The following is a 21,108-nucleotide window of genomic DNA, read 5'->3' as shown; positions in this document are numbered from 1 at the left end:
TGATGAGTGATTCCGTGGGTGATAGCATCATGCCCACAGGTAGCCCGAGGTGGTGGGATCAGGGAAGCAGTTTTGCTCACTACAAAAAGCTCATCTCCATCTTCTAAATTTTCAACCCTGAATATGAAATTCTTTGTAATAGGAAGAACACTAAAGTTTGCTATAGAAATACTGACATTTCTCATCAATAAAATATCGTCTACTGCTGTCCCCCCAACTCCTCACACACAGAACGTTCTTGCTGTTTCCTAGTTAAGCGATCCTGCCGCACCTGGACTGCACAGGGCCTTGGGCAAGGCCAACACTCATGGTTCTCCCGTCAACCCGGATTCCATGATCCAAACCGAGGAAATGTAAAGATGGCCCAGCTCTTTAAAGATCACCAGACTGGTAGTGTCCTACGTCTGTGTTTTAATCCTTGTGTATGAGAACCCTGAACGAAGTTGGAAGAACCAAGCCTTCCACGCAGAAGCAGAGCGCTGTCTGCGTGTCTAACGGGGCACGGCACTGTGGAGGGCACACTTCAAAGGGCCTCCACCAGGCCAGCCAAGGGCCTGATTCTGCTAGCCATCTGAGCCCCGAGGGCCTGCTCCGGGGCTCCGGGACGGGGGCCTCGCCCGCTCGCACGCACCTGCCTCGTCCGCGGTGATGGAGAGCTCGTTGCTGGGCTCGCTCTTGCCAATCCGGTTCTTGGCGTACATGCGGATGCTGTAGGTGGAGGAAGGGTGGATATCAATGATGGTGGCCGAGTTCAGCTGAGGGGAAACATCTTTGGTTCTCTGAGCAGAATCCCAGGAGTCTTTTGGGTTTTGTTTTTCAAAAAAGAAGAGATAGAGACGTGAGTTTTTTTTCTCTGCTTCTGAAAGTTCATAAGTAGGAATTACACACGCTTGCGCACACACACGCACACAGGAAGGAAGAAGGAAAGGAAGAGTAGTTACAACTCAAAGTGAATTCTCAAAGCAATGCTCCCAGTGTGCCGGCGGGCTGGCCCACAGAGGGGGACATCGCAGACTCATCACCCGCGCTGAGGGGGACCAGGGCTGCAGGCAGCCCAGGTCTGGGGGGATGTCTGAGGCACTGGCGTGTATCGAGGAGGGAGGTGCAAGAGACAGGAGTGCGCGTCACTGAACTGGGAAATGGCCACATCAAGGCACTCATTGTATGAGACAGTAAAAGGAATTATGATTTGGACACCCCCCCACCCACCCACACACACAAAATCTCTGATTCTTAAAGGTATTTGAAGACCAGTGAAACTTCTAGCCACGTCAGATCCTTCCTTCTCCAGAAGCACGGTGGTCAACATGAAATACTTACATAAAAACTAATCTCGGTCTCCAGCATAAACACTTCGTCTCAAATACTTTGTTGTGGGAAATATTTTCAACCACAACTAATTCTCACAAGAGTACAGGCTTCCCAGGAAGAGTTATCATTGAATATGTGACAGTTTGTACCTGTTGAGTTTAGGGCTTCGGCCAATGAGGAGTAAATGGTTCTCCTTTCAGGAAGAGTTTGGGCAGTTGCTAAGCGGGGCTGAGGGGTCAAGAGATGATGTCCGTGATGGGAGAACAAGAACCTAAGGTGGCGGACAGAGATGATGCTCACACCCCCCACAGTCCCCAGGGTCCTCTTGGGTGGCGCTCACCACCCTTGTAGGACTCTCACAATCTCACCGAGGTTCCGTGTTCCCTGCTAGATTCTGAGCTCCGTGGCAGCAGGCACCATGCTTGCCACGTTCACTGCCACATCCCCAGTGTTTCCACAGTGCCTGATGCATAGCAGATGACACATCATAAATGCATGTTTAACAGGTAAATACATAAATGGCAAACACACAGACCTCTGAGCCCTGGGGAGGGTTCATTTTCCCTTCCACGTTCATGATAAGCATGGAAGCTTCGAGGGCTGGTCAGCCTACAGGTAGCTAGAGATGTAAGAGGTCTTGCGGACTTGTACAAAGATGTGTCTCTTCCAGGCTGCCTTGGAATGCTGTAACTAACCAGGGAACAGAGCGTAATAAAGACTGACAATGACTGTTCCACCTAAAAGGAAAAGTATCACTTGAGTCAAGAAGATTGAAGGAGGAAAAACCCTGACATAGAAAAAGATGCTGCAGCAAAAAGTCATGCAGTGGAAGAGGAGAATGTGGTCCAACGGAGGACCCGAAGTGGTACTGCTGCAAAAAGTCCCGCAGTGGAAGAGGAGAATGTGGTCCAACGGAGGACCCGAAGTGGTACTGCTGCAAAAAGTCATGCAGTGGAAGAGGAGAATGTGGTCCAACGGAGGACCCGAAGTGGTACTGCTGCAAAAAGTCCCGCAGTGGAAGAGGAGAATGTGGTCCAACGGAGGACCCGAAGTGGGGGACTTAGGGCCGCTGGACTGATACATATATATGGACCCTGTCCCACAAGGAGAAAGCCAAGCCTTCTGGAGAAGGCGTCTAGAACAGGAGGGGAACCCCGGGCACTGTAAGGTGCAGAGAAGTGGCTAACCAGCCCCGGGAGGAAGCAGATACCTGCAGGGGTTGATGGCCCTGCCTGTCTTCTCTGAGGATGTGTCTGGGAGATGGCAGAGAGGCCCGAGGAGGCCTGGTAATGTCCACTGACCGCCTCTTCCTCCTGTCAATCAACTCATGAAGAGCCCGTGGGGGGGGCATGGCCATGGCAGGGGGTGAAGGGCAGGAGGCGGTGCTTGAAGAAGGGGCGGTGCTTTTAGCTGCTGTCCTGCAGTTATTGCACTCTGCTGGAAAAAGATGATGTCAATGACCATGATTATTAGGATAAGGTTCACAACAACCCAGGGTGGATCTTGAGTTAAAGGTCAAGAAGATGAGAAAGAATGCTTTATCCTGGAGGATTTGAAAGTAACTGAATGGAGAAGGAGAAGAGAGTCTAGTTAAATCCCCAGACACCTTCTGGCAAACGATATGGCATCAAAGGAGGAGTAAAAACAGAGAGGTGAACCACCCTTGCATCCCGGGGATGAATCCCACTTGGTCATGATGGGTAATCCTTTTAATGTACTGTTGGATCCTATTAGCCGGGATCTTGTTGAGGATTTTGGCGTCCATATTCATTAGGGAGATCAGTCTGTAATTCTCCTTTTTGATGGGGTGTTTGCTGGGGAATTCTACCAAACATTCAAAGAAGAAATAATACCTATTCTCCTAAAGCTATTTCAAAAAACAGAAACAGAAGGAAAGCTACCAAACTCATTCTATGAGGCCAATATTACCTTGATCCCCAAACCAGGCAAAGACCCCCTCAAAAAGGAGAATTACAGACCGATTTCCCTAATGAATATGGACGCCAAAATCCTCAACAAGATACTTGCTAATAGAATCCAACAGTACATTAAAAGGATTATCCATCACGATCAAGTGGGATTCATACCTGGGATGCAAGCGTGGTTCAATATTCGCAAATCAATCAGCGTGATACATCATATCAACAAGAAAAGACTCAGGAACCATATGATCCTCTCAATCGATGCCGAAAAAGCATTTGACAAAATACAGCATCCTTTCCTGATTAAAACCCTTCAGAGTGTAGGGATAGAGGGTACATTCCTCAATCTCATAAAAACCATCTATGAAAAGCCTATTTGCAGATGACATGATACTCTATATGGAAAACCCAAAAGAAGCCACTCCCAAACTATTAGAAGTTATAGAGCAATTCAGTAACGTGGCAGGATACAAAATAAATGCTCAGAAATCAGTTGCATTTCTATACACGAATAACGAGACCGAAGAAAGAGAAATTAGGGAATCCATCCCATTTACAATAGCACCAAAAACCATACGTTACCTTGGAATTAACTTAACCAGAGACGTAAAGGACCTATATTCTAGAAACTATAAATCACTCTTGAAAGACATTGAGGAAGACATAAAAAGATGGAAAGATATTCCATGCTCATGAATCGGAAGAATTAACATAGTTAAAATGTCCATGCTACCCAGAGCAATCTACACTTTCAATGCTATCCCGATCAAAATACCAAGGACATTTTTCAAAGAACTGGAACAAACAGTCCTTAAATTTGTATGGAAACAGAAAAGGCCCCGAATCTCCAAGGAACTGTTGAAAAGGAAAAACAAAGCTGGGGGCATCACAATGCCGGATTTCGAGCTGTACTACAAAGCTGTGATCACAAAGACAGCATGGTACTGGCACAAAAACAGACACATAGACCAATGGAACAGAATAGAGAGCCCAGAAATGGACCCTCGGCTCTTTGGGCAACTAATATTTGATAAAGCAGGAAAAAACATCCGGTGGGAAAAAGACAGTCTCTTCAATAAATGGTGCTGGGAAAATTGGACAGCTACATGCAAGAGAATGAAACTTGACCACTATCTCACACCATACACAAAAATAAACTCCAAATGGATGAAAGACCTCGATGTGAGACAGGAATCCATCAAAATTCTAGAGGAGAACATAGGCAGCAACCTCTACGACATCGGCCAAAGCAACCTTTTTCATGACACATCCCCAAAGGCAAGAGAAACAAAAGATAAAATGAATTTATGGGACTTCATCAAGATTAAAAGTTTCTGCACAGCCAAGGAAACAATCAGAAAAACTAAGAGGCAGCCCACGGAATGGGAGAATATATTTGCAAATGACACTACAGATAAAGGACTGGTATCCAAGATCTACAAAGAACTTCTCAAACTCAATACACGAGAAACAAATAAACAAATCAAAAAATGGGCAGAAGATATGAACAGACACTTTTCCAATGAAGACATACAAATGGCTAACAGGCACATGAAAAAATGTTCAAAATCATTAGCCATCAAGGAAATTCAAATCAAAACCACACTGAGATACCACCTTACGCCAGTTAGAATGGCAAAAATAGACAAGGCAAGAAACAACAATTGTTGGAGAGGATGTGGAGAAAGGGGATCCCTCCTACATTGTTGGTGAGAATGCAAGTTGGTACAGCCACTCTGGAAAACAGTGTGGAGGTCCCTTAAAAAGTTAAAAATTGAGCTCTCCTATGATCCAGCCATTGCACTACTGGGTGTTTACCCCAAAGATACAGATGTAGTGAAGAGAAGGGCCATATGCACCCCAATGTTCATAGCAGCAATGTTCACAATAGCTAAATCGTGGAAGGAGCCGAGATGCCCTTCAAAAGATGACTGGATTAAGAAGTTGTGGTCCATATATACAATGGAATATTACTCAGCCATCAGAAAGAACGAGTTCTCAACATTTGCTGCAACGTGGACGGCACTGGAGGAGATAATGCTAAGTGAAGTAAGTCAAGCAGAGAAAGACAATTATCATATGATTTCTCTCATCTATGGAACATAAGAACTAGGAAGATCGGTAGGGGAAGAAAGGGATAAAGAAAGGGGGGGTAATCAGAAGGGGGAATGAAGCATGAGAGACTATGGACTCTGAGAAACAAACTGAGGGCTTCAGAGGGGAGGGGGGTGGGGGAATGGGATAGACCGGTGATGGGTAGTAAGGAGGGCACGTATTGCATGGTGCACTGGGTGTTACATGCAACTAATGAATCATCGAACTTTACATCAGAAACCAGGGATGTACTGTATTGTGACTAACATAATGTAATAAAAAAAATAAAACAAAACAAAAAAAAAAAAAACAAAGAGGTGACTACCCGGGAGGAAAGAGTCAGGACAGGGATTGGAAACACTGCTTCTGATTGCGGATGCTGACATACAGACGGGCGGGACGTGGATTATTAGCAAAGCGTGCTGGAAAATGTAGCACGGCATTACGAGCAGTCACAGAACGAGCCTGACCGTTGCAAGGACGGAAATGCAGATTGAAGAAATACAAGTACAACTGGGAAGGGCACACCACAGACAAAATAAAGAAACTTAGGAGTAAGTCCCAAATGGAAATGCATGCTTGGGAATCCAAGAGCTGGAGGATGCATGGAGAGTGCTGGGAAGGGCATGAACGGGAAGGGCGGGGAATGGAATTGTCGGGGGAATTTATCACAGGTGTTCCTGCCCCGTGGAGGAGGGGGACGATGCTTTCTGGATGCAGAGAACAAATGTCGTGTCAAGGAGGGCCGATAGGTCACACTGGAAGATCCTTCACAAGGGGACTATTTATCAAGGTGTGGGCTGGGCTAGAGGAACTTGCAGGGCTTGCTGAGTTTCCTGGAATCTAGCAAGAGTGGGGAGCTGCTCCCTCTGGGGTCAGGAGGGCCAACGAGAAGGGACAGCATTGCCAGAGCCCAGACAGGGCTGGGACCTCTGAAGAGGGGCCCCTGACAGAACGCAGCCACTGCCAGGATCCTTGTCCGAGTCATTCTTTGTGCCCACCACTGGGCGAACCCAAGGGAAGGTTAGAGGGGAAAAAAACCCCGCGTGTTGTAGCCAGTGTTGTTCAGACTCCCAGAGGAGGGCAGACTGTGGGTCTGCGGGGTTGGTCAAAGCAGTGGCCAGAGGAAAGCCAGCGGCGGACGGCGCTCAGGCTTGGGGAGTTCGACCTGCTTCCCCAGTGCTGTGCTAGGCATTTTACACACGTGACTCCCGTGGTCCCCAAATGTGTGGGCACGTTGGAAACACCTCGGAGTTTCGTGACACCTGCTCTTTCAGACCGAGTGAATCAGAATCATGGGGTAATGGTGCCCAGAAACCTGTGCTTTACAAAGCCTCTCTCTGGGTCATTCTGAAGCACAGCTAGAGTCTGGAACCCTTCAGCTGACTGAATTATTACAACATCCTCGTGAGGTAAGGACTTTTATTTTCCTCGTGAAGGTCAAGAAACGCAGGCCTGTCACGTGGCCAGCATGACGTGGGGCTGGGGTTTGATCTCACCTGTGCTATCCTGAAGCTTGAGGTCATTTTCTGGTAGCATGTGCCCTCCACACAGTCCCTGCAGGACACCCAATGAGACCAGATTGCAATTCTCCAGAGATCTGCTGGAAGTCTCATATGTTTGGATGCAGGCGTTCTGACAAGGGCTTGACTTGGCTTACTGACCAGGGGTTTAGCCAAGTGCAAGGTAGGGGAACAGAATTACCGTAACCCCTATGAGTGTGGGGGGCAGAAGTGGGGAGAGCTGTGCAAGAACACACGGGACCCTGGTTTAGAAAGGAGATGTCAGGAGCGCTTCCTGAAACCGTGGGCAGGGTTCCCTGACATGCCCCAGATAGATGGGTAGTGGAAGAGAACAGAGAAATTCAGACTCACATTCCTGCCTCTGAAATGCCCAATAATCCGTGGGAAGGGTTGAGGGAGCCCACAGGGACAGGGTGCTTGCACTGGATGCTTGCTGGGGGCTCTTCAGACACGGTCCCTGCCCTGAGGGGTCAGAAGAGCCCTTCCCAGTTGGAGAGACAGAGGTTAAACATCGTCCCAGTAGAGGATCTGGGTATTCAATAAGCAGCCAGAAGCCCACTAAATGTTCCAAGGCGGACAGGATGTTTTTATGGAGCTAGACCAGCTGATCCTAAGGGTCACCTATGGAAAGCTAAGAAAACGTTGAAAGGCACTGTCAGAAGGGCGGGATGGCCCTACTAGAAGTTAGAACCCATGAAGCCTCCATGACGAGCGTAGTGTGGTGCTGATGCAGTCATAGACAAAACGATGGAATAGACTAGAAAGTCCAGAAATTGGGGGAGGAGCACAGGGAAAGCTAGTTGGTGATGAAGTTGGCATCTGAAACCACCGGGGAAAGGTGGGCTTTTTAATAAGTCACATTGGGGCAGCAGGATTCCCATCTGGGCAAAGAGCAAACTGGGTTCATATCTCCCAGCATACACGAGAATCAGGTCCAAATGGATCAGAGATCTGAATGTAGGAGCAAGAGAAAGAAACCATACGAGTAGAAGGAAGGGAGGATGCTTTTATAGCCTGACTGTAGAGAAGAGCAATTCTAACTTGACTCAAAATCCAGATGCAATAAAAGAAAATGTTGATATATTTGTGGGAAAAAAAAAAACATAATCCCAGAAACAACTATACGATCACCTGTGACGCCCAGCCAGGAAAAAAGGAGACGATGCTGTAGGAGCACGTGACGGGAGGCCTGGCCTCAGGTATGGGCCAGGAACGCGTCCTTGTGGAGGTGACATGAGAGGTGGGGTCTAGGGAGCAGGTGGGAGGAAGCATGGGAGCCATGGGGTCCAGGGAAGGGAGTGGTCTCCAGCCAGAGGGCAGCCTGTAGACTTTGAGGGACTCCTGTCCTGGAAGATGCTGTGGTGTCCCATTTCACAGTGGAGAATGCTGAGGGCAGGGGGACAGTGAAGGCACACAGCTGGTTAGAGCCTGGGCTGGCTGCGGAACCAGCACCTGGAAACGACCGATTCCCCTGAAGACAGGGAGGCACTGAACTGCTCCCCCGAGAGGACCCCGGGCACCCTCGCCAAGAGCACAGGAGACCGTGGTCCTGCGGTTACGCTCAGCCAGAGAGACTGGCGGGGCCACCCCGCGCTGGGCACACTGTGGACTGTCCCCACGATGTGTGTCTGCCTTTCTCTGGAGTTCTCCTTGTTACCGTCAGTGTCCAGGCCATTCCCTGCTAGAACGCGCTCGCCTCACCTAAGAAACATTTCCTTCACTTCAAGATGTGTGTCTCAGAACTTGGAACTCACTGGCGCCTTCCTGACCTGGGTTTCCACAACAAAGGCAGGTGTCCTCTCTTCCCTTTGGCCCCGGGGAAGCCCGTGTGTACTAGCTTCCAAAAAAGCCCCGTTTGGGCCAGCACTGTCTTCTGCTAGCTTGCGGTCACTATGTCCCTCTCCCCAGCCTGTGCCAGCTGTCCCCTTCCCTGGTGACCGAACTACTGGCAGCCCCTGCGCTCCTGTCTCAGAGCCCCCACAGGCCCCATGGCTGCAGGGCTCACTGCTGGGGCTCTGTTGTGACTTTCGGTGAACACGCTGCTCTTCTGTGCTTTCCCAACTCAGCTGCGTACTGCAAGACTCAAGTGCTGTTTCCAAAACCACTGTTCTGGGAGTGAAGCACCTTCCTCCTAGCGTTCATGCACTGCTGCTGGGACACTCCCCACTCGGCCGCCCGTCCAGCCCGTCACTCCCTTGCACGCTGGTCCTAAAACCTCGCCTCGCTCAGGGCCTGCCTCCAGCTGCCCGAGCTTCACTCTCACTATGGCCTCAGCCCAAAAATTCTGAGTAGGTCACCACCGTGTAACCCAAAGTCCAGTACGGTGCCCAGAAAGTGAAAAACAAGGCTACGTGTGGGTCTGTGAGGATTCTGTTAACCCTACCCGCGCTGGTGCTCCTCATCTCTTTAATGAGACACAAAGGCCCGAGCAGAGGCCACGCTGGCGGCTTTCTACCCTTGGCCTGATGGACCCTCAAGTTCCAAGTCACGCTGGCATTGTCACTTTAAGGGGACAAACGGGCACACCTGTTGTGGTCCTGACTACCGGCTCTGTTTTATTTATGGCCCCTCTGGCCCCGGGGAAGCAGGTGATGCTCCGAGCAGGAGCAAGTGCCCCTGGCCTGTCCTTGCAGCTCTTCCAGAACCTTCCTGCAGGGTCCGTGCCTGTCTCCACATGGAGCAGCTCTCCGTCTCTGCACAAGCTCCGGAGTCTCTACGGACTCCAAGCACAGCTGAAGCCCAGGCTCTCGACAGAAGTCCCTGCCTAGAGCAGTCCCTGGGCTGGGGAAATGGGACGTAAAGGACTGAGGGGGGATGTGGCAGAAAACGTAACACGCCACTGGTCGGTGGCAAGAATGCCAGGGTGGGGGGGCCGGAAGCAAGCCTGGGGTCTGGAGAGAAAGGAGGGAGGGCTGAGGCAGAGACAGACCCCTGCACACAGACCCCACCCCACAGAGGAAATGCGGTATGCTCTGAGCAAGAAAAGACAAGCTGGGAAAAAGAGCCCCTTCTGAGTTTCCTTGAGTCCAAATTTATTCTTACAGGTAATCACGAATAACCGAAGAGAACAAGAAAAGGGCTTTTGGAAGTGGAAATAAAGCTGGAGGAAATAAAGGACTTACCTGATTTATTTTTGCATTCAATATCGTAGCCCGTAATGGGGCTGTTGCCGTCAAACCCCATGGTCCACCTGAGGGTGATTGTGCGTGCTTTCACGTCTTTGATCTCAATTTCGGGAGGGTCTGGGGGCTCTGCGCAATCGACAGGAAAACCCGGGCTTAGTTCAAACATGGCTCAGGCAGAAGACGCGGGTGGAAATGCTGAGTACGGCTCAGAAAAGCTTTGTCAGCCTTCAGTGGTGGCTGACACATTTACTGGGGAGCATTTGTTTCCTAATCACATTTTGGGGAGGAGAAATTCCACTTTCCCAAACTGCCTGGTGTTTACAGCAGGGCTATATGGCAGGGCTGGGCCAAAGTGGGATGCGGATTAAATGTCACTCTTCTGGTTTGGAATCCAGAACTCAAAAAATATCTTGGCTTCAGTGTTAAACTTCCCTTCTCCTTTGGATCATCTGGCATAAGGGTCCCCACCATTCGGCTAAGCGGGCACACTCCTGTATTCAGTGCCTTTAATGGGACTGCTGGGCCATCTGGCCCCATTCCTTTCAGGACTCTGTTCCCTGTGTTTTGGGGCTGCACTGTGACACAATCATGCACGCAGCAAAATACCATTTTAACACCAACTTTGAACATACTCAAAATTTTCTGGGAATCAGGAGGGGTTATGGAGCAAGTTGAGTCCACACAGAGGTCCGAGCCTGGGCATACACTTACTGTCCTAAAAGCCGTGTTTTCCCCCAATTAGGTCTCCTTCCTACCTTGCACTGTGAGCTGAATTATTCCACGGTCCTCCCCATAAGAATTGATAGCATGACAGGAAAAGAAGCCAGAATCTTCTCTAACAGTTGGCAAAATCTATGTGTAAAGGAGAAAAAAAATCCATCTTATCCAGTAGCATGGAGCGAAGACAACTACAGGGGCTTTTGGCTGTAAAAATCTCTCCACTCCCACCCTTCTTGCATCCCCAACATGCGTGTGCGTGCACACACACACACACACACACACACACACTGAGAGCAAACTATTGCAGTGCGATTGCGATGGTGTAGATGGACAGGTTGGGTGTACATGACCAAGGTCAGGTGCCAGCTCATTAAGCTGCGTGTGTAATTTACGTAGGATGCCACGGTCAGGTGGATGTACACTCCACGTACGCATTTATTTTTCTCGCAGTGTGTCTTCAGTGCATCCAAAGCAATGCTGCTCAGAGAAGCAGATCCATAAGTCCTACAGTAAATACTTGGTCCTGCAGGACCCTCATTAGAGTTCTCGGTAGAGGGACTCCAGGATTGGAGCTGCGTGTGAATCAATCTCAGCGTTTGAAACACAGGGCCTTCTTTTTTCCCGTGTACGCTACGGCGTCACTTCTCCCCCTACTGAAGACGCCACTCAGTCAGCTACCAATAATACTAAAAAATATAAGGGACTATAATACTTTCTGCTAGCTTTTGTGATCCTCTATGAAGGACAGAAGTTTTATGTTGGATCTTTCCCAAAAAAGCAACACGTTTCCTTACAAAGCCCATCTAATTTTTGTTTCTGCAGGACATTAAAACAGGTGCACAGCACCGGAGGGCAATCCTCCAGGATTAACTGTCATTAAGACACTCGATTCCTCCCATTTTTTTTTTAATTACAGTCGGGTTCCCTGGGATAGTTATCATCATTTTATCCTTGATAACACTTAAGATCAAGCCCTATTTTTGTCAGCGACTCAGTAAAGTTGCTGTAAGCAGTGGGAGAGAAATGGTGCGTCAGAAATAAGTCCTGGAAGATGATTCGCTGTTTATCACCCACATGCGTCCACTTAGGTGAAAGGACAGGATTATCCTGCCGATGCAGTTAGATTCTGATCCGCTCTCTTCACTATGTTTTACCTGCAGAGTGGAGATCACCTCCTCTCCCACCTCCTTGGTGGACACGAGGTAACGGGCCATCTCAGGGTTGATGATCCGGTCCTCCTTCTCCCAGCGGACTATGATGGGCTTCTCGCCATGGGCCGCGCAGCTCATTTCTTTCTTCTGACCCTGAGTGGCCAGGGTCGTGTTTGGATAGGACGTGATCATCGCAGGAACTGAAAACCCAAGAGGGACACGACTTATTTGGCAAAGCAGCATTCTTGATTTCCCCACCGTAACACTCAACTAAATCATGCCTGAAGAGGGGTTTCTTTGAAATACAATGTATTCAAGAAACTGAGGAGCAGGAATCGTGAACAGAAGAGAGGGAAGGGGGCAGAAAAGTGGAACCTGATGACATGAGCCCTCAGCTCATTCATTCGGAAGCTGCTGCAGGATTTCACATTCGGGGCAACGCTTTCTCCCCAGCTCACTGTGGGCACACGCGGATCGCGGGACAGAGCCCATGTCCCCTCGGACACACACACGGGAAAACAACTTTCCTTCTGAACAGACTGGAGAGGCGGCTGTCATGAAATGACAGTTTCTAACTACCGTTTCCTTTTTTTTTTTTTTTTAAAGATTTTACTTATTTATTTGACAGAGAGAGAGAGAGCCAGTGAGAGAGGGAACACAGGCAGGGGGAGTGGGAGAGGAAGAAGCAGGCTCATAGCGGAGGAGCCTGATGTGGGGCTCGATCCCATAACGCCGGGAACACGCTCTGAGCCGAAGGCAGACGCTTAACCGCTGTGCCACCCAGGTGCCCTTCTCACTACCATTTTCAATGGTGGGACTCTAAAACCTTACTTATCAACTTAGGTTGGGGCCCTGATTGCTGCTGACCAGTTGCTGAGGTGACGTCTAGCTATGCCCATCTCCCACAGTTGTTACAACCTGTCACGGTCACCTGGAGACCTCAGACCCATCACATGGCAGGGAATCTCAATCCCATTTCACCAAGCAAACAGAAAGCTTTGCTTGTGAACTTCTCAAGTTCCCCCTCTCCCACCACGAAATTCATCTAAGGACCTCCATCACTATGCTGGGTGACTTAAGGCCCTGCTCCCGTTCCACACACCACCTAGAAATGCAGGGCAGCACAGAACGAGTGTCTTTCTAAATGCACACTGAGCTTATAAGAAAGTGAGAGAAATCCCAGGCGCCAGAAACAGAAGTGACTGTTGAAAGACCACAGGTATTAGGTTGCTGGGGCCCTGACAACCTGAGAGGCAGGGGGTTGAAAGTGGGCCCCTCAAACCAGGCTCCTCAAAGGGCTTCACCTTCAGAGAAAATACCTACAACAACGCCAACAAGACCCACACAGGCAAAGGGGAAGCAAACTGCCTTGGCTCGTGTTATGAATGAAGAAACCAAGCCTCCCCTGAGACTCCATAGCCGGTCTGACTCTGCATCGGTTTGGAGCTGGATTCATGCTAAAGGGTCCAGATGCTGGTGATGCTACTTTGGCCATAGGCCTGAAGATCGTAGCACAAGAAACACAAGCACGCTCCAGAGGGAGGCACACTCCATCCAGGCCCATCGGCGTTCTCCCAGATGAACCTCTGTTGAACATGAGCTAACAAACCAGAAGTACAAAACACACGAGAACACGACCCACCGTCCCCGAGAATCAGCCCAAGCACCGCAGATGCTAGAATGATCAGACACAGACTATAAAACAATTATACACGAGATGTTTAAAGATTGTTTAAAAACACAAGAAGGGAAAAATACACTCTCAAAAAAGGACCAAGAGGATTTGAACAACCACCAAAATAAATCTATATTTTTCCTGTTTTTGGCCTCATTTCCACCATCACGGGGAGAAAGGCCCTTCTTCATTTCTAAGGTCAAGCTCACACTTGTGGACTGTACTGGCCACCTCAGAAGCCCTCCGCTGCTCCTGGGCAGGTGACCAAACACCGTGCCTTCTTTTCAGACTGACACGTACTGAGTCCCGTCTTCCCCCACAGCATACCCAAGTGGTTTGAGACATACGACGAGTAAAAAAATCTCCCAGCTCTGTAGCCTGGACGCCCACAGGAGATACCGCACTCAGTCAGCAGGTGCGTGGCAGAGAGGAAGAGCACGGAGTGGACAGACTGACTGGGAGAAGCAGCACTGGGAGCCCCGCGTTTTATCCACAGCAGTGGTGAGGTCCCTCTTCCTGTGCATGGCAGCCAGCCTGGTTCGTGAGCCCCGCTTCCGTCCCTGATCCCTCACTTCCTCCAGCTGGTTCGAGAAAAAATTTAATCTTTCGCAACAGCTTTATTGAGGTCTAATTTACATACCATAAAAATCACCTGCTTTAAACCCCCCTGAATGGGGTTTACTCTTGTATTTTTTCCTAGGACAGCTGTAACCAACCACCATGAGCTGCGTGGCTTCAACAGCAGAAATCTGCTCTCTCACAGGTCTGGCAGCCAGTCCGAGATCAAGGTGCTACAGGGCTACGCCCTCTCCCAAGTTCTAGGGAAGACTCTTTCCCTGCCTCTTCTGGCTTTTGGTGGCCCTGCAGCTCCTTGGTTTGTGGCCACCTCATTCCCATCTCTGCCCTCATTTCCTATCATGTTCTTCCTTGAGGGGTTTGCCGTATCTTCATGTGGATTTCTTATAAGGACAGCAGTCACTGGGTTTAGGACTCACCCTCATGCATTATGACCTTATCTTAACTAATTATATCTGCAAATAACTTATTTCCACATGAAGTCGTGTTCTCAGGTGGGCTCAGGTGGGCATGCATTTTGGGGGGGACAACACAAGTATATTTACATTACCCAATACACACAATTACAACCCGACACAAGTGTATAGAGTTATCACCACAGCAGGTTTTAGAACATTTCCATTACCCTGAAAGGATTCCCCCACACCCATTGATAGTCCTTTCCCACCCCAGGCCCAGGCAATCACTAATCGACACTCGTCCTTCTAGATTTGCCTTTTCTAGACATTTCCCATAAATGGGATCCCGCAGTAGGTATTTTTTCGTTGTCTAACTTTATGGCTTTTTCTCACTGAGCGTATTTTCCAGGTTCATCCATACTGTAGTGTGTATCAGCTCTTTGTTCCTCTTTGTTGCTGAATAATATGGCATTGCATGGGATCTGCACATTCTGTTCACTCATCCGTCCACTGTTGCCCATTGGCATTGTTTCCACTTTGGGGATGTTACGGATAATGCCGCTCTCAACACTGGGTGCAGGTTCTTGTGAGGACCTATGTTTTCACTTTTCCCAAGTAGATCCCTAGCAGGAACCGCTGTGTCACATGCAATTCCGTTTAACTTCTTGAGAAACTGCCACACTGTCTTTCCAAATGGCTTCAACATTTTTCTCCGGGTGGTGCTAGCAATGCGTGGGCTCTTGGCACAATGTCCTCAGTGGTCGGGGACTGGCTATGTAGGACGTTTCGGGTGTGCTCAACGTGGTAAGTTGGGGTCTTCGCTATTGGTGAAAAATTATTTTCCATGATAATTGTAAACTCCATATTTGTGTATGCTATAAAATTACTTAGAAATCTGAAATGCAGTGGAGTTTTTCTTCTTAAAAAGTATGTCTGAAGGAGCCAAATTATTCAAGAATCTCCCAAGATGCTTCTTGATCTTTATAGACAGGAATTGGTTGCCTATTGTAAGATTCATTGGATAAAATTAAGGGCAAAAAAATGTGGCTGAAAATAAGAAAAATAATTCAAGTATCCAAGATCGGGGCAGTCTCTGTTACGTCCAACCCATATTTGTCAACTCGTCGCTAAAGAAGGCACCTAGGTAACAAAATATTTATGTTTTCACGTGGATGTATGTCGATGTGTGGATTTATTTGAGTTTAAAGCAAGGAGTCGCTCTGCTGCTTTGCCTCCACTGGGTCTGTGATGACAATCCTGGACCTCACTCTAACGATGTTGAAAAATGGGGGTGTCTGGGGAGTGAGCCAAGGTGTACCGGTGGGGACATGAGTACTGCTAACTGGTGGCTTCCGCATTTTAAACCCAATGCGAGGTGGAGACCCTACCAGAAATGCTCAGGGCTGCAGGGATTTGGGGCCCCGGATGGGCTTGTCTGGAAACTCAGGAAGACACCAGTGGATTTGTGTAGAACCGACTGACAGGGACGCTGTGGGACTTGGGAGTGAATGAGGCAGCGCATGCCCCACGTTTGTAGATGCGACGAATCAGGCTTGGTTTACTGTTTTGTTGATTGTCTGGATTTAAGAAAGGGATGGAGAAAAAGTTAATAACAACGATGATATGTCTGAAGCTATTACATTTTACATAGCTCCAAATATTGAGAAATTATTCTTCCAGTACACCAGATTCAGCAAAGAAGTCTGGTTCATCTGATTCAGCAAACAATTCACTCACATCATTGATAAATGAATGACATTCCCCGATCAGTCTTCCTGTTTTGCTTCCGTCATCCCTGTTACTACAAACAAAAGCACTGAATGACCTTCATGTTGGAACAACACTGGTTCAGCATAGCAGCCATATGGTGACTACAGACACGAGGGTTCATAGAAAGGCAACTAAAGTATTTTATGATAAGGAATTGGCTCTGTGGAATTGATGATGCTGAGTATGATATATTTTATTTTTATTTGTGCATGTTTTTGGAGATCTGGTGGTTATATGTTTCCTAGCATAGTGTTAGATGTATGCAGAAGAATTTGCAGACCAGAAATAAAAGAACAGGAACATCATTTAAAAAACGAGGCCGCAGCAGCTAAAATGGGCAGGTGGTTGTTGGGGAAAATGCCCCCAATCCTTATGCTTCCATGTGGGGGGACCATCGATGAAAGCAACACTCCTGACCCCCCCCCCCGAATGGAGAGGCAGTGACTAACCTGATTTGAGAGTTGGGGAGGAACTGAGAAGTGTGACCAGTCCTTTCTAGTTACCTGTTGGCAGAGGACACGTGTTCTGATCTACAAACTTCCCGTGATGAAAGAGGATGTGTCCAAGCAAGATGTGTGTATGTCTGCAGCTCTGGCAGAGCCTGGGTGGTTCAGTCTCCCTAGTTCTAGACTGTAGCATCTGCAAAATCCAGAAAGCTGAGATCAAACCACCCTACTCCTGTGTCTATCTCTTGCTCGATTCTGAACTCAGGGCTATTATTTATGGGGCCCTCTGAAACTCTGACAGTAGGTATGGACTGCTGACTGAGCAGAAATTTCCAGTTGCCCCTGGAAGCCCATTTTTCCCTCTTTCCCCAGCTTTTAACAAGACACATTATTAAAAATACACCTGAATAAAAGAATGTGTTTCCAAGTTTTTCTTACAGTTGGATATTGCCAGCTCAAGGCCATGATGCATTTAGGTCTTCTGGGAGGCAAGCTCTGCTGGGTGGAATCCCTTTGGGCTTTCTCTGTTTCCTCCTGTTCCAGCCTGACATCGGATCTAACACCTAGAGTGCCAGCTGTCATTTCGGACCATGAGATGACTCTGAAGATGGGAGCTTGGGCCCTTGATGACGCCATGAGCGATCGTGCCCAAGCCCGCCTGCCTCCCTCCAGAAAACATTCATATGAGAAAAAAGTATAAACCATTATGTTTATTTATTATTATTATTTGGGGGTTTTTCTATAATAGGAGACTAAGTATTGTTTTGAGCTGACCTTAATCATAGGTCTTGGCTCTTTGGGGGAGTATGGCAGATGTTCTATTTTGAAACAAACGAGCAAACAAAACGATTTCTATTGGATTGCTTTGCAGAGAAAGATGTCATGGGCAGCACGCGTAGTTTCCAAAGCGATCCCCTGTTGCAGAATCATTGTTATAGGCTGGGTTGTCGTCAGCCCGCACAACCTGGTGTTGTACAGCCGCAGTGTGAATCTTAGATGTGCTGGTTGGTCACTGCGTGGCCCTAGTCACTTATCTGCTCTGGGCCTCAGTGCTGTTCTTTGTCACAGGGAGATAATGATTGTTGAGAGGGTGAACAGAGCCAGCCCACAGCACAGAGTCAGTGCCACACAAGCATATGCTGATGGCGTCTCCGTGTCTCTGACGGCAGGGACTTATTTCTTCATGCCCTGAAGGGGGGAGGTCTTCAGATGAGGAATGGATGTGGACTTTCGTTTGGGGTCTGTGGTCTGCTCAGGATTTGGGGCACATCTCCCTCCTAAAGCTTCTTTACTAAAGACACTTTCGGTTTGGGCTCAAATCCATTAACCAAGATTTTTTTCTCACAAGAGCCAAGTGCTAAATCATGCTAATTAAAGATCCCACAGCCACCCAACGTGACCTTGCAAAACTGTGAACAAATCTGTCGTGGGTCCAAAAAGAAGAGATACTTCCTTCTCCTTCTTCCTCTCAGAGCTGGGGAACCTGAGTCAGGAACTGTGAAGCTCACATATAATTCCTGCAGCCCCCTGAGCAGAGCACAGGGTGGAGGGGCTCCAGCTGCAGAGCTGGGTTCTAGAAACCAGTCCATGCTAGCGCCTCACGGTGTCGGGGGCGTGTAAGCGCTACAGTGGGAAGGGTTTGCAGCCAGGCAGGAGGAAGAAGTTTGTAAAATGGCAGAGAATGAAAACAGAGAGATTTCCCATGAGGACACGGCAAGTGCAGGATATTTTATCATTTCTTCTTCTTCTTAGGAGAGTGAACCAGTTCTGAAATAATGGCTTTCTGTCCTACCTACGAGCTGCGACGCAGGGGAGCAAATGCACCATGAAGGTTGCTGTTAGCCCAGAAGGTAATTTCCTATTTCTTTAAAACAATCCACTAGAAGAACATGTTATTGCTCCCTAAGAAAAATGCAGCATTGCTTTGAGGACCTGTTTTCTGTTCTTTCCTTGTCGTAATAAGGAAAAGCTTAACTGCATTCCACATGGGAGCCATGCCTTGACGAAATCGTCCACCTCTGGCTTGTTCGTGGCTTGCCCATCTTACTCTGCAAAAGATACTTCTCTTTCTACTCACATGTCTCCTTTGGAAGAGTGTCCCATCCAAAACAGGTATTTTAGGTCTGGTGAATAAGCTCCATATTTGGTCAGACACGGCCTGACCCAGCCCACATTCTCCTATCCCACCCAAGTATTTGCAGCCGGGTAAAGAAATGGTCAAAAAGACTTTCTAAAAATGGATCATTATTATGGCCTCTTACAATGCTAATGTCTAAAGGTATGACCTTTCCACCTGTCATGGTCACGGGTGCTGAGAGATGACAACATGTCAGCGGAGCAGTGCTTTTGGCAAGGATTTCTGAAACATAACAAATGGATGGGGTAATTTAACAGGGGTTGGTACCACGCAGAGGCTGTGGGGGCAAAGGAACTCTAGACCAAGAGAGCTTTGTTCAGAGACTGTGTGCTGTGTGCGTCTCCTGCAAAATTACCCATTAAGTAAGGTGCCATTTTACACCGCGATACATTGGTTTATACGTTTCCTTCATAAGCCATGGTATCATCTAACAGCATCTCAACATTCAGGAAATCTGCATTCTCACGGCACAAGGGAGCACCATCTGACCTACTTTCTTGCAGCAGAAAGATGCAGGGGTGGAAGGGAGCCGCTGCCACCGGCCACGGAAAGCCGTGCACACTGCAACTTGACTCACACTCGTGGGACATGACCTATTTAGCTTGAAATTGGCAACGGTGGGAGGATTTACACCATCGACATTGGCAAACACTAGAACTCAGGGCTCTCTCCCCTCCCTCCACCTCCACCAGCTGTTGCTGTTTAACACTGACCAGAAGACTGCACAGCGGAGTCTGTCACCACATTGATGCTTTAAGGAGTAGGGCGTGTTCCCACAATACAGGGACACCGAGGAGGTGGGGAGTTCACCTGAGAGCCACAGCTAATCTTAGTCATAACAGTAAACCCCGCGGGTGTGAACAGCACATCGCTGTGCGTTTTGACAGGTGATTCAGTGAAGAATCGATGTATATGTTGCTTTCTCAACTCGGATACAGGAGGGTGGACATTTATATTAATAAACTGCTGATATTCAAGATTAGTTGTAAGTGTTACTCTCTTTGAATGGCACAAAACAGAATCTAATACCTTTTTATTTCTTTTCTCCCCAGCTCTGCTGAAACTAGTGCTGAAAAAGAAAACAAAATACCAAGCAGCCTGCATAATCTTTTTTTTTTTTTAAGATTTTATTTATTTATTTGACAGAGACAGCCACCGAGAGAGGGAACACAAGCAGGGGGAGTGGGAGAGGAAGAAGCAGGCTTCCAGCGGAGGAGCCTGATGTGGCGCTCGATCCCAGAACGCCGGGATCACGCCCTGAGCCGAAGGCAGACGCTTAACAACTGCGCCACCCAGGCGCCCCAGCCTGGATAATCTTTAACTAAACAACCTGCCCATCACGATCATCTGGTTCAATTCCTTCATTTTATGGAGAAGAAAGAGAAAACCAGAATAGAGAAGTGGGTGTCAAAGCCTTGGAAGAGGGGTCAACCAGGATCCGACTTAAATGAGTCCTATTCTCCAACCATTACCATCGTCAGTAACGACCCCAATAGAGAGGGGCCAACTTCCCAGGTGCCTAGAACTTCCCAGGTTTGAGGAGGCAAGCCCTGCCTCTTGGGGGTGGGGTGGTTCCCTCAGTCCTTCATTCTGTCCAAACAGAGGCAGAAGAAGAGTGTGTGGTCCAGGCATGAGGCAACAAGGCTGCCCCAAAGGCCAAGGTGGAAAACAGAGGCAGGGACAAAGGGTTTATGGTTGGGAGGACCAGGGAGGCAGATATTCTCAGACAGGAACACATATTTTAAACCCAATTCTTCAAGTATTTTTTCTTAAGAGAGAGAGTGTGCAAGTGGTAGGGGGAGGGGCAGAGGGAGAGAGACTCTTAAGCAGACTCGGTGGTGAGCATGGAGCCCATCACGGGGCTTGATCTCACAAACCCGAGACCATGACCTGAGCCTAAATCAAGAATTCGACGCTCCACTGACTGAGCCACCCAGGCGCCCCTTCAAATACTTTTTTTTATACCTCCCCACCCCCAACATTTGACTGGGAAAAATTTCAAGCATATGGAAAGTTGAACAGACATATACCCACTGCCTGGATTCCACAATGAATATTTCATGCACAGATTTGAATCTAAATTTATTTCAGTGTTATCTCATCAGCCAATCAAAATTTACTGAATTCAGAATTTTCATTATTTTATTTTAAAATAGACTGGGTGAAAACATGAATCAGTAAGCATCTCAAAGATCACTAAGACATTAAGGCACTAAGATGGCGGCCCTCTTCCTGAATTCTGCTTGGCTGGAGACCCACT

At 48.2% G+C, this 21,108-nt stretch overlaps 1 protein-coding gene across 1 annotated transcript in view; it reads right to left on the bottom strand.

Annotated features, from left to right (window-relative positions):
* DSCAM (DS cell adhesion molecule) overlaps positions 1–21,108 on the bottom strand; it is a 619,423-nt gene that overhangs the window by 144,818 nt on the left and 453,497 nt on the right. The window contains exons 12-15 of the mRNA XM_040621659.1: positions 11,850–12,046; positions 10,731–10,827; positions 9,973–10,101; positions 632–799 (exon numbers count right to left, since the gene is read on the bottom strand). Coding sequence (XP_040477593.1) covers positions 632–799; positions 9,973–10,101; positions 10,731–10,827; positions 11,850–12,046 — 591 coding nt within the window. The remainder of the gene's footprint in view (positions 1–631; positions 800–9,972; positions 10,102–10,730; positions 10,828–11,849; positions 12,047–21,108) is intronic.

This window comes from Ursus maritimus, unplaced genomic scaffold, assembly GCF_017311325.1.
Source record: "Ursus maritimus isolate PB19 unplaced genomic scaffold, ASM1731132v1 scaffold_4, whole genome shotgun sequence".
Lineage (NCBI taxonomy): Eukaryota > Metazoa > Chordata > Mammalia > Carnivora > Ursidae > Ursus > Ursus maritimus.
The sequence above is the reverse complement of the archived record's forward strand: the minus strand, read 5'-3'. Positions and strand labels throughout refer to the sequence as shown.